Source organism: Bombina bombina, chromosome 2, assembly GCF_027579735.1.
Source record: "Bombina bombina isolate aBomBom1 chromosome 2, aBomBom1.pri, whole genome shotgun sequence".
Taxonomy (NCBI): Eukaryota; Metazoa; Chordata; class Amphibia; order Anura; family Bombinatoridae; genus Bombina; species Bombina bombina.
In genome coordinates, this window is record NC_069500.1 from 948,207,163 (window position 1) to 948,219,776 (window position 12,614).

General features: G+C 35.3%; 1 protein-coding gene across 2 annotated transcripts in view; it reads left to right on the forward strand.

Moving 5' to 3' along the window:
• The window catches only part of CCSER1 (coiled-coil serine rich protein 1), a 1,500,652-nt gene extending 1,489,694 nt beyond the window's left edge, over positions 1 to 10,958 (forward strand). For both annotated transcript variants that reach the window (XM_053703431.1, XM_053703432.1), the window contains one exon: positions 10,353 to 10,958. In XM_053703431.1, the coding sequence (XP_053559406.1) occupies positions 10,353 to 10,393 (41 nt within the window). In that variant the 3' untranslated portion in view covers positions 10,394 to 10,958. The remainder of the gene's footprint in view (positions 1 to 10,352) is intronic.
• The last annotated feature ends 1,656 nt before the right edge of the window (positions 10,959 to 12,614 follow it).

Sequence of the window (12,614 nt, forward strand, 5' to 3'; positions counted from 1 at the left end):
GCATCTTGTATCTTCATCCATCCAGCGTGGAGCGGGTCCATCTTCAAGACATCGGACGCGGAGTATCCTCTTCTTCCAATGGCTGTTGAAGAATGAAGTTTCCCTTTAAATTACGTCATCCAAGATGGCGTCCCTTACATTCCGATTGGCTGATAGAATTCTATCAGCCAATAGGAATTAAGGGGGAAAAATCCTATTGGCTGTTGCAATCAGTCAATAGGATTGAGCTTTCATCCTATTAGCTGACCCAATCAGACAATAGGATTGAGCTCACATTCTATTGGCTGATTGGAATAGCGAATAGAATACAAGCTCAATTATATTAAAGTTAGGTGTTAGGTTTACGTTAGGGTTAGGATTAGACTTAGGGTTACGTTAGGGGTTAATATATTTATTTAGTGTTAGTGATGTGAGAGGCCAGAGGTTTAGGGGTTAATAACTTTAGTATAGTGACGGTGGCGACATTGGGGTTGGCAGATTAGGGGTTAATAAGTGTAGGTAGGTAGTGGCGATGTTGGGGCAGCAGATTAGGGGTTAATATGTGTAATGTAGGTGTCGGCGATGTCAGGGCAGCAGATTAGGGGTGTTTAGACTCGGTGTTAGGTTTAAACATACATTTTTCTTCCCATAGACATCAATGGGGCTGCGTTACGGAGCTTTACGCTCTGCGATTGCAGGTGTTAGGCTTTTTTTTAGCCAGCTCTACCCATTGATGCCTATGGGGAAATCGTGCACAAGCACGTCAAAACACTGTTTGTATTTGGGTGTGGTATGGAGCTCAACGCAACCATATCGCCCGCACAAGCCGTTTTTTTGCAAACCTGTAATAGCAGCGCTATTAAAAGTGAGCGGTGGAAATAACTTGCAAGTTATTAGCGAGCCAGCCATAACGCAAAACTCGTAATCTGGCTGTATGTTTGTTAAAAATAGCTTAGGGTAATTATGTTCAACTGTCTATATTTAAAGTAAAAACATGACATAGAAAACAAAAAATGGCTAAAGGCTATTCCATGCATACATACTCAGTCACTGTATAATTGAACAAAACCAATATTTGTCTGGGAATTATTCATTTAAATTACATTCCTATATTACAGAAGTATACTTGCAATATATCAGCAATATTTTCTTGTCTTATACATTCTTAGAGGCTAAGTTTAATTAAATTGTTGGATGCTGTAACATTTGCCTTACAGCAAGATCATTGATTGGGTTATATGCTGACAAAAGTCACAAACATTTGAAAATAAACTCATAATTTAAAGGAGCATTAAACTCAAAATGCATTAAACATTCTTTGAAACATGCAATTTTTGCAATGCTGACCCTTGATATGTATGTGCTTTTTTAACGCCCACAAAGGGGTTAAATACATAGGCAAAGTTTGACTTGGGAAATGCAATCATTGCAGCTAGTGAGTAGGGCATACCTGATGATTGGTGGTGTCATGTAAAGACCACCCCTGATTGTTTCACTGGTGGTGTCCTGCATGGAAAATTGAGTTTTTTTTATTGTTCTCAGAGTGGATAATGTATATGACACTGCAACATGCTATACATCAATTACTTAATCAGCCAAGATGTTTATATATATATATATATATATATATATATATATATATATTGATCCCTAATTGGTCATAGCAAAGATGATAAGATCAACTTGCCGAAGAGGCTTTTCAAAGCCACAGGGGCCAATTTAACAAAATCTGCAGCGTATCATGTTGGCCAGACATCACTGAATGCGGACAGCATACGCTGTCAGCATTCAGCATTGCACAAGCAGTTCTAGTGAACTGCTTGTGCAATGCCGCCTTCTGCAGATCATGTCCGACGCACATCAATAAATGCTGACAGCATACGCTGTCGGCATTTATCATTGCACAAGCATTTCTCATGGAATGCTTGTGCAATGCCGCCCCCTGCTCATTCACAGCCAATCGGCCACTAGTAGGGGGGTGTCAATCAACATGATCGTATTCGATCGGGTTCAATGCTGTACGCCGCTCAGAGACGGCAGGTCCAGTTAAGTAGCAGTGGTCTTAAGACTGCTGCTTCTTAATCCTGTTTCCGGCGAGCCTCAAGGCTTGCGCGGAAACAGGGCGAGTTGGCCCCATTCAGGGCATAGTGAATCGGTCCCTTAGTGTAAATTCTTAAAACATTATTTAGTATGTTCATCTTTTGCAATGCAGTGTTTTGTTAGTGATATGCACTATGTATACATAAAAAAATACTTTACTGCCCCTTTAAGTCATGATAAATACATCTGTATAATATGAAACCCAGCATAGTATATTTCTAAATACTATAACACGTATACTATAGTGTATAGAAGCTGTTATGATTTACTACAGTAAAATAATAAAGCACTTAAAAAAATTAATATGATGCCCACATACATTGGTTGAGTGACTAAAAGAATGAGGATCTGTAAGCTGCCACATGAGCATTAAGCGACTATTATAAGCTGATGGGAAAGGGTTTGAACTAACTTTATTAACATGGAATAACATAATGTATTCTTGAGAGGAATGTAGTAGGTTTGAAGAAAGTAAATGACTGGCGTTAAATAATATGAGCATGAAATGGGAAGTAGTAAAAATATGAAATACATAAGGGGGAAGTAGTAAACGTTCGTATAAGTTGATGTAATAGCTGTGTAATAGCTATGTTAGAAATTATGAAGAGAATAAAGGACCAGTCAACACAGTAGATTTGCATAATCAACAAATGCAAGATAACAAGACAATGCAATAGCACTTAGTCTGAACTTCAAATGAGTAGTAGATTTTTTTTTTCTGACAATTTTAAAAGTTGTGTCTTTTTCCACTCCCCTTGTACCATGTGACAGCCATCAGCCAATCACAAATGCATACACGTACCATGTGACAGCAATCAGCCATTCACAAATGCATACACACTTATTCTTGCACATGCTCAGTAAGAGCTGGTGACTCAAAAAGTTTAAATATAAAAAGACTGTGCACATTTAGTTAATGGAAGTAAACTGGAAAGTTGTTTAAAATGGCATGCTCTATCTGAATAATGAAAGTTTAATTTTGATTGAGTGTCCCTTTAAGGACAAATGTGAATGATCTGAACTCCTATATATGCCAACAAAGTGTTAGTCTTCTGTATTCCGTTCCTCTCTGGTTGGAGTGGAAATACTACAATTTCTTATACTCCTTCATAGGCTTTTCTATCAACTGTTAAATCTATTGTTGCTAAAAGAAGAGGTCCTGGGCATGTAGGTCCTGCCTTTTTATAGATATCCATAGATGCAATATATCATGCTCAGTAGGAGCTGGTGACTCAAAAAAGTTTAAATATAAAAAGACTGTGCACATTTAGTTAATGGAAGTAAACTGGAAAGTTGTTTAAAATGGCATGCTCTATCTGAATAATGAAAGTTTAATTTCGATTGAGTGTCCCTTTAAGCCATGAACAAACAGTCAGCCAGATTACGAGTTTTGCGTTATGAGTATAACGCTGCTTTTTCCCTACCGCTGCTATTACGAGTCTTATAGGTATAGGTGTACCGCACACTTTTTTGGCCGTCATGCAACGTCAGTACCGCACTTTTTAAAAAGTTATTTTTCAAAGGGACTTCCATAGCACCGGTATTACGAGTTTGCCTGGCAGGCCAAAAAGTGAGCGGTACAGCCCAAAATGACAAGATTTGTAATGTCATCTGAAAGTCAGTAGTTATGAGTTTTACGTTACAAAGCTGTACCATAAAACTCATAACTAAACTGTTACAAAGTACACTAACACCCATAAACTACCTACTAACCCCTAAACCGAGGCCCTCCCGCATCGCAAATAATAAAATAAAATTATTAACCCCTAAACCGCCGCCCTCCCGCATCGCAAACACTATTTCAATATTATTATTAACCCCTAATCTGCCGTCCGCCCACTCCGCCGCTATAATAAACCTATTAACCCCTAAACCTAACCCTAACATAACCCTAACCCTAACTCCCCCTAACTTAAATATAATTAAAATAATTCTAAATAAAACCTACTATTAATAACTAAATAATACCTATTTAAAACTAAATACATACTTACCTGTACAATAAACCCTAAGCTAGCTACAACATAACTAATAGTTACATTGTAGTTAGCTTAGGTGTTATTTTTATTTCACAGCTAAGTTTGTATTTATTTTAACTAGGTAGACTAGTTACTAAATAGTTATTAACTATTTACTAGCTACCTAGTTAAAATAAATACAAAGTTACCTGTAAAATAAAACCTAACCTGAGTTACACTAACACCTAACATTACAATAAAATTAAATAAATTAAATTAATAAAATACATTTATGTAAATTACAAAAAATAATAAACACTAAATTACACAAAATAAAAGAAGAAATTATCAAAAATAATAACTAATTCTATCAGCCAATAGGAATTAAGGGGGGGAATCCTATTGGCTGTTGCAATCAGCCAATAGGATTGAGCTTTCATCCTATTGGCTGATCCAATCAGCCAATAGGATTGAGCTTGCATTCTATTGGCTTATTGGAATAGTCAATGTAAGGGACGCCATCTTGGATGACATCATTTAAAGGGAAACTTAATTCTTCGAAAGCAATCGTAAGAAGAAGATGCTCTGCACCGGATGTCTTGAAGATGGACCTGCTCCGCGCCGGATGGATGAAGATAGAAGACTTCTGCCTGCTTGGATGAAGACTTCTGCCCGCTTGGATGAAGACTTCTGCCACCTGGATGAGGATGGATGTCCGGTCTTCAAAAACTGTAAGTGGATCGTCGGTGGTTAGTGTTAGATTTTTTAAGGGTTTATAGGGTGGGTTTTATTTTTAGCTTACGGTTTTGGGCAATGTAAAAGAGCTAAATGCCCTTTTAAGGGCAATGCCCATCCAAACTGGATAGACTTCTTTATTTAGAACTATTTAGTATTTCTTTAAAGTTTATTGTAATTGTCTGGAACAATAGAAGCAATTTGAATCTATTTAATTTTTTATGATGTCAGTTATTTCATCTAATTTGCTGTCTAGCTATGGGACTTTTTATTTCAGAAATCGAAACATTCTATTTCTCTGAGGGTGATAGTATTTATGTGGGAAACTGGTTTATTAAAGAAAAATTTGAATGATATGTTACAGAAAAATTCTACTGTGTATACATCAAAAATATTAGATTCTTTTTCCTTTCTGGGCTGATTATATAAATAATTACTTAATAGATATATTGCTTGTATCACAATACCCTATAATATTTTTTTTCATGCATTTGTGATTACAAACCTCCTGATAGTTCAACCAATTGTTTATTGCAAACAATTGCTAAAAGTGTCACTCTGCTACTGGAGAGAATGTAATTCCGAGATTAGACCCTAGGCTGAGTTTGATGTTTTGCTATAAGTCATGATGATCAAAAACTCGCTGGCGTGGAGAGGAATCATTCCATTTTTGTAGGCTCCTTTTGTTAATTATATTGCAATCGGTGCATCTCTCATTCACATCCAGAACCCTGCAGCTAGTTAAACAGCTCTCAAGCTACAACTTGCCTATCAACAATTCTTGTTGGTTCCTCACAATAGTGATGAGACTTTTTACCAACAGGGCAGAGAGCTTCAGCCATTAGGAATATAGACGAAGGCCCTCTTTTGGCAAAAAGCAAATATTTCAGTAAAAGGGATGCCCGTAGATGGTAATGTAGATGGGCAGAAGTAGTGAGCAGTAGAAAGGTTATAAAAAGGAAACAAAGTCAGGGTTTCCAAGGTCAAAACCAGGAAATCAGTAGAAGGCGCAAAAGTATAGTTCGTCCAAATACCAAGACTCAGTAACAGAGTTCAACTAGGGTCAATAACAAAGAATTAGTCCACATAGGGAAGGTAACGCTAATCAAAATAGTCTCAGCAGAAACTGGTGGCAAATCAAGGCCAGTGAGTAGTAGACAATACAAAGACAGAGATCCAGAAGACACAGGGTACTGCAGAATCAAACCAAATGTCGACATAAGCAGAGCTCAAGTAAAGGTGCATTATTAAAAGGAAACAAAATACAACACTGAGTCAAAGAGAATTGACATCATTAAAAAGCACAGACCCTCAAAATACTTTCATATTAGTATTGGTTATTGACTCAAACACTCCATTGTTGCTACGGAAATGTAACTGTTGCTCTAAGACTGACACAAAGTTTCTGACAAGCGTCATCTAAGGAGGTAGAACAATAATAATTTGAAAAAATAGGATTTTCATTGTATTCATCAATTGTGTTTGTTTTTAGTAGGTAGGTGAATATGTATTATCATTATCTAAATTTAGTTCTATAGAACTAGAACTTTAAATAAACGCCTACATGTGCTGGCAATGTAGTTCAAAGTAATGATTGTGCTATTCATACTGTTCAATTTTTAATCATGTTAATTTAAAGGCAAAATGTGGTAGATTAGATGGGAAAGTGAAATAAACTTATTATAATACCATTGTAAGACTTAAGCTCAAATTTAATTTGGATTGGAAAAAATACATTGCAAAGCATTACCACTTTTCAGAGGTCTTTAATACCCAAATACATTTTGAAGTGACAGGGATCTTTAATTTATTTTTCATGTAAGATTGTTTAAAATCTGGAAAACATTCCTGATAACCAGTTTCAGTGGATAAAGGGATAGGAAACTCAATATTAAACTTGCATGATTCAGATAGAGCATGTAATTCTAAGACACATTTATATTCAATTCATTTTTCAAATGTGCTTTGTTCTCTTGGTATCCCTTGTTGAAAAAGAATAGGCACATATCGTACACTAGTGGGAGATAGCTGCTGATTGGTGCCTGCACATATTTGTCTCTTGTGATTGGCTTACTAGATGTGTTCAGCTAGCTGCCAGTAGTGCAATGCTGTTCCTTCTGCAATGGATAACAAGAGAATGAAAAAAAAAATTATAATAGATGTAAATTGCAAAGTTGTTTGAAATTGTATTCTCTATCTGAATCATGAAAGAAAATGTTGTGGTTTCCTGTCGCTTTAACCCCTTAATGACCGGACCATTTTTCAGATTTCTTACCCTTAATGACAATGGCTATTTTTAAATTTCTGCAGTGTTTGTGTTTAGCTGTAATTTTCCTCTTACTCACTTACTGTACCCACACATATTATATACCGTTTTTCTCGCCATTAAATGGACTTTCTAAAGATACAATTTTTTTCATCACATCTTATAATTTAATATAAAAAATATATAAAATATGAGGAAAAAATGGAAAAAAACACACTTTTTCTAACTTTGACCTCCAAAATCTGTTACACATCTACAACCACCAAAAAACACCCATGCTAAATAGTTTCTAAATTTTGTCCTGAGTTTAGAAATACCTAATGGTTACATGTTGTTTGCTTTTTTTGCAAGTTATAGGGCAATAAGTACAAGTAGAACTTTGCTATTTCCAAACCACTTTTTTTCAAAATTAGCGCTAGTTACATTGGAACACTGATATCTGTCCGGAATCCCTGAATATCCCTTGACATGTATATATTTTTTTTTAGAAGACAACCCAAAGTATTGATTTATGCCCATTTTGGTATATTTCATGCCACCATTTCACTGCCAAATGCGAGCAAATAAAAAAAATTGTTCACTTTTTCACAAATTTTGTCATAAACTTTAGGTTTCTCACTGAAATTATTTACAAACAGTTTGTGCAATTATGGCACAAATGGTTGTAAATGCTTCTCTGGGATCCCCTTTGTTCAGAAATAGCAGACATATATATGCTTTTTGGTAATTAGAAGGCCGCTAAATGCAGCTGCGCACCACACATGTATTATGCCCAGCAGTGAAGGGGTTAATTAGGGATCTTGTAGGGACCTTGAAGGGTTAATTTAGCTTTAGTGTAGTGTAGTAGACAACCCAAAGTATTGATCTAGGCCCATTTTGGTATATTTCATGCCACCATTTCACCGCCAAATGCGAGCAAATAAAAAAAAAAGTGACATTTTTCACAATTTTAGGTTTCTCACTTAAATTATTTACAAACAGCTTGTGCAATTATGGCACAAATGGTTGTAAATGCTTCTCTGGGATCTCCTTTGTTCAGAAATAGCAGACATATATGGCTTTGGCGTTGCTTTTTGGCATTTAGGAGGCCGCTAAATGCTGCTGCGCACCACACTTGTCTTAAGCCAGCAGTGAAGGGGTTAATTAGGTAGCTTGTAGAGAGCTTGCAGGGTTAATTTTAGCTTTAGTGTAGAGATTAGCCTCCCACCTGACCCACCCCCTGATCCCTCCCAGACAGCTCTCTTCCCTCCCCCACCCCACAATTGTCCCCGCCATCTTAAGTACTGGCAGAAAGTCTGCCAGTACTAAAATAAAAGGTGTTTTTTTTTTTTTTAAATATTCAGCTGTGATGGACCCCTGCCTTAACCCCCAACCTCCCTGATCCCCCCCAAACCCCTCTCTAACCCTCCCCACCTACCTAATTGCCACCATCTTGGGTACTGGCAGCTGTCTGCCAGTACCCAGTTTTCCCCAAAAAATAAAGTGTTTTTTTTTTATTTTTAAATGTTTTTTTTTTTCATTTTTTCTGTAGTGTAGCTGCCCCCCCCAGTACCCCCCACCCCCCTAACCCTACCAGATCCTATTATTATTAAAAAAAAATTACAGTTTGCTGCCCCCCCTCCCTCTTAACAAAATTCATTGGCGGCAGTGATTGCTGCGCGCGCGCGCACACACACACATGCACGCGCGCGCACGTACGCAGGCCCCCCCGCACGCTCCCGGCATCCGGCGTGCACAATGCACTTGAAGGAACCGGATGCCGGGTAGCGATGGGCCGCCCACCCTCCTCCCTGTAAGCTCCCACCCACCAACGAACGGCCCCATTGCTACCGGTGCAGAGAGGGCCACAGAGTGGCTCTCTCTGCATCGGATGCTTTTTAAAGGGTATTGCAGGATGCCTCAATATCGAGGCATCACTGCAATACCCTGAGAGCTACTGGAAGCGATTGCGATCGCTTCCAGCACTCTCTTAGACAACTGACGTACCAGGTACGTCCATTGTCACTAACTGTAAGTTTTTGCAGGACGTACCTGGTACGTCAGTTGTCATTAAGGGGTTAATGAAGAAGTGCTATATAGAGGAGAATGTCAGATTGAAGAGGAAACTATTTATATACCTACCATAATGCAGTACAGTACTTTGAATACCTAATACAGTATTTACAAAAGTATTCTGCCTCTCTTGATCCATTATAAGGCATGCATATAATTTTGAAGAAAAAAAAAAGTTTCTTTGAGTTATCTTTAAGAAGTTCTGCTATATGTCATCCCATGTAGGTACTTAAAGTTACATTGTTGTATTTTTTCTTCAGAACATATAAAAGAGGGTATTTAAAAAAATATATATTAAAATACATCCTCTCTGGAATAAACTAAATGTTCTTGTTCGCCTGAGGAGGGTTTCCCTTCCCAAATAGAGTTATGGGAGTTGTATTGTTGTACCTATCAGTCAATTAGCTTTAGTGAGAAATTCACAATCAATACTGTTGTATTAGTTCACAATTAAATTATATTCACTTCACTTTTTCAAGCAAATGTTTATATAATTTACACTGAAAATGATAGAAATCACTCCATGCTCCTTCACTCTGAACACCATGTCCAATGTTCCAAATGTACATTTTGGCAATGTTTTATATAAATATATATATACACACACACATATATATATATATATACTAATTCATATTTTGGGCTAGATTCAAGTGAAGCCAGGGTGTGTTATCTTGTGTTTGGACCGAACTCAGAATAGAGCACATTTGGTACTAGAAGTGGATGGTAAAATCTTAAGCCGGCACCCTTTTGGAGTGCTATTATTTACCTCTAAAGAAGCTTGAATATGCTATGTATTAACCAACTCTCTTTTTGTAATTCTACTGAAGATAATATTACACTATAATAACCCTTTAAATTTTAAGCTATGCATTGTCAGAATATTCCAGTGGATATGAAATATCTTTACAGATTCTTAAATGTTTATGTCTGTAAACTCACTTCATGTTTTTATGTCATTGATAAAAGTGATGGCTCAGCATTTCCAAATATTCTTAAAGACTTACTGTTTAGGGATGTATTTACTTTCAAATTTCTTCACTTTGTCAATAAAAATGGAAATCATTAAAAAGTTCCCAGTTTTAATTTGACATACAAATTGTGGCGCCATATATTATATAATTATTTTTTAGAAGCAGCAGTTAAAAGAGCAGAACATTCTGAAATGTAATATTTACTGTATGGCTTTGCTATGTTTTTGGCATCAGTTGCGAAACATATATTTTTTTTACATTAATTTTCTTGTGTTTTTTATTTTTAAGGTCCAGAAGAACTCTACAAGTACAGAAGGCTCCATTTATAAAGCTATCCGACCTGTTCATTGTTACCAGCATTATCAATTTAAAACCAACATCTGGACACAAGACGCTTTGCACTAATGTATTCAATTACGTTTCATTAAAACATAATAAGCTCTTTTTTCCCAAACAATCAATGTATTTAAGAATGGACCTGCTAAATTGCAGTTTTACATTATTAAGAAGGAAAAGAAAAAAAAAAAAAACTTTTTTTGACATTGGTGTACAGATATATTTTCATTGCAGGGGCTTTATAAGGGTTTATTTCTCCTTCTGAGAGATACATTTTTTTTATATAATAATTTTAAACAAACAAAAATACAATTAAGGTCCAGGTACTTGGTCCTGAAGACAGCACACAGTTTTGAAATGACCTTTCTTTTTGAATTTTATTAAATATTTATGTCAGTCATCTTGCAACAGTGAAAAATGCACTGTGCTGTCAGATCTAATTTTATGTAATTATTTTTTAAAATATTTCTCTTCTGTTTATTTCTGTAATCTGAAAAATATGTTGTACAATTCAATTGATAACTTATTCCATTAAACATTTAAATTTGTAAACTTTAATCATAGTGTTTGCTTAATTTGTGTTTAATAATATATTGTATGTTATGTTTGTATTTTTGCATTTTTTTCCATTTTTTTTTTGTCCTACTTAATAGTACCAACCCTAGAGAATGACCTAAATGTACTAAATAGTCATTAAACGCTAAGGGCCAGATTACAAGTGGAGCACTAATTTTATTTATTTAGCTTGAGCCCTCAAAGTCAGGCGCACTAACTTCAGGAATTTAGGTATCACAAAACGCAAACTAATTTTTTCCCATTTCTATTTTCTATGGGGTATGCTAATGAAAACCATTTCTATTTATTGCTTGTGCGCTAACCTGACATTGAGGTAAAGCAAAAGGTATGTTAGGCATACTTTAAATTCCTATGGTCTTCTCAAGAAGAAAATGTTGTTTTTATTTTAATATATATATATATATATATATATATATATATATATATATAATGTTTTTTTTATAAAATATATAACTATACCTAAAAATCGATGTGAATATATACACATATATTGAACTTATATACACATATATTGAATATTTAACTCTGACACTTTACTTCAGGTCTAAAGTTGTGCTAAATATTCTAGCAACGTTTTGGCTCAAGCACAATCTATAACTTTCAACTTGTAATATGAGCACTATTAAGCACACGATATCCATTGAAAGTATAGGTTGCACTTAATAGATGTTGGCCATACTAAACCTTCTCTAGTAAATGGGATTTACTATGGACTTGTAATATCAAGTTGAGATGTTAGCGCGATTTTGCTTATTGCATCCCACACTATTATGAGCACATCACTTTTAATGTGGCTCTAAATAAATACTAAATAGAATGATGTATCCAAATCAGACTTTAGTTCAAGAATAATAAGCAGATGTTTATTTGCAAAATATATCAGTTGTTTAAATTTAAAAAAATAAGTGTAACATTTTAGTGTCCATAAAGCAATAAATGCAACCATGTTGTAACCTAGGTTTCTAACTTCTGCTTCAACCAATGACCGTTTAGCCTAGATTCTGCAATTTTGAAAGTAATTGGAAAGCTCACAATTTTCAGATTTGAAATTACAGGAAAATGGGATAAAATAAATAATGAACAGTTTATGAAAAACTGTTTAATTTCAGTTTAAGAATGAACATGGGATACTCATATGCAGTTTACATTTCACTTTCATATTCTTCTCCTCCAATATTCCAGGTTGAACTGAATAATTTATGTTGCTGTTCAATTTGAATGTTAAAGATGGCACACAACACTGTTTAACATGCTTTGTTTAAGCTATTACACCATAAGCATTTAAACTCAAAGCTTTATTTCATTCATGTTAATTTACACATAGAACTTTGTTTTTATAAGCTATAACATATTTTGAATACATCTTGTCACCTTGTCAGATGGATTGAGAAGACTGGCAGATATTGTCAATGGAGCTTTTTTTAGTGAATTTAGCAAGATTGACAAGACAATTCAATTTAAAACTGTCATTTTTCTCATGAAGCTTCACATACCCTGTCCACAAGATTTTCTGTTATCTGATTTATATGCCTTACAAAACTTTAATCAGTTATTCTTTTCAAGAGCCTTTTTCACTCCATTATGAATCTGAAGTTGCTATACCCAAAAGATTCAAAAGGCTGTAGTGATGGTAGTCAC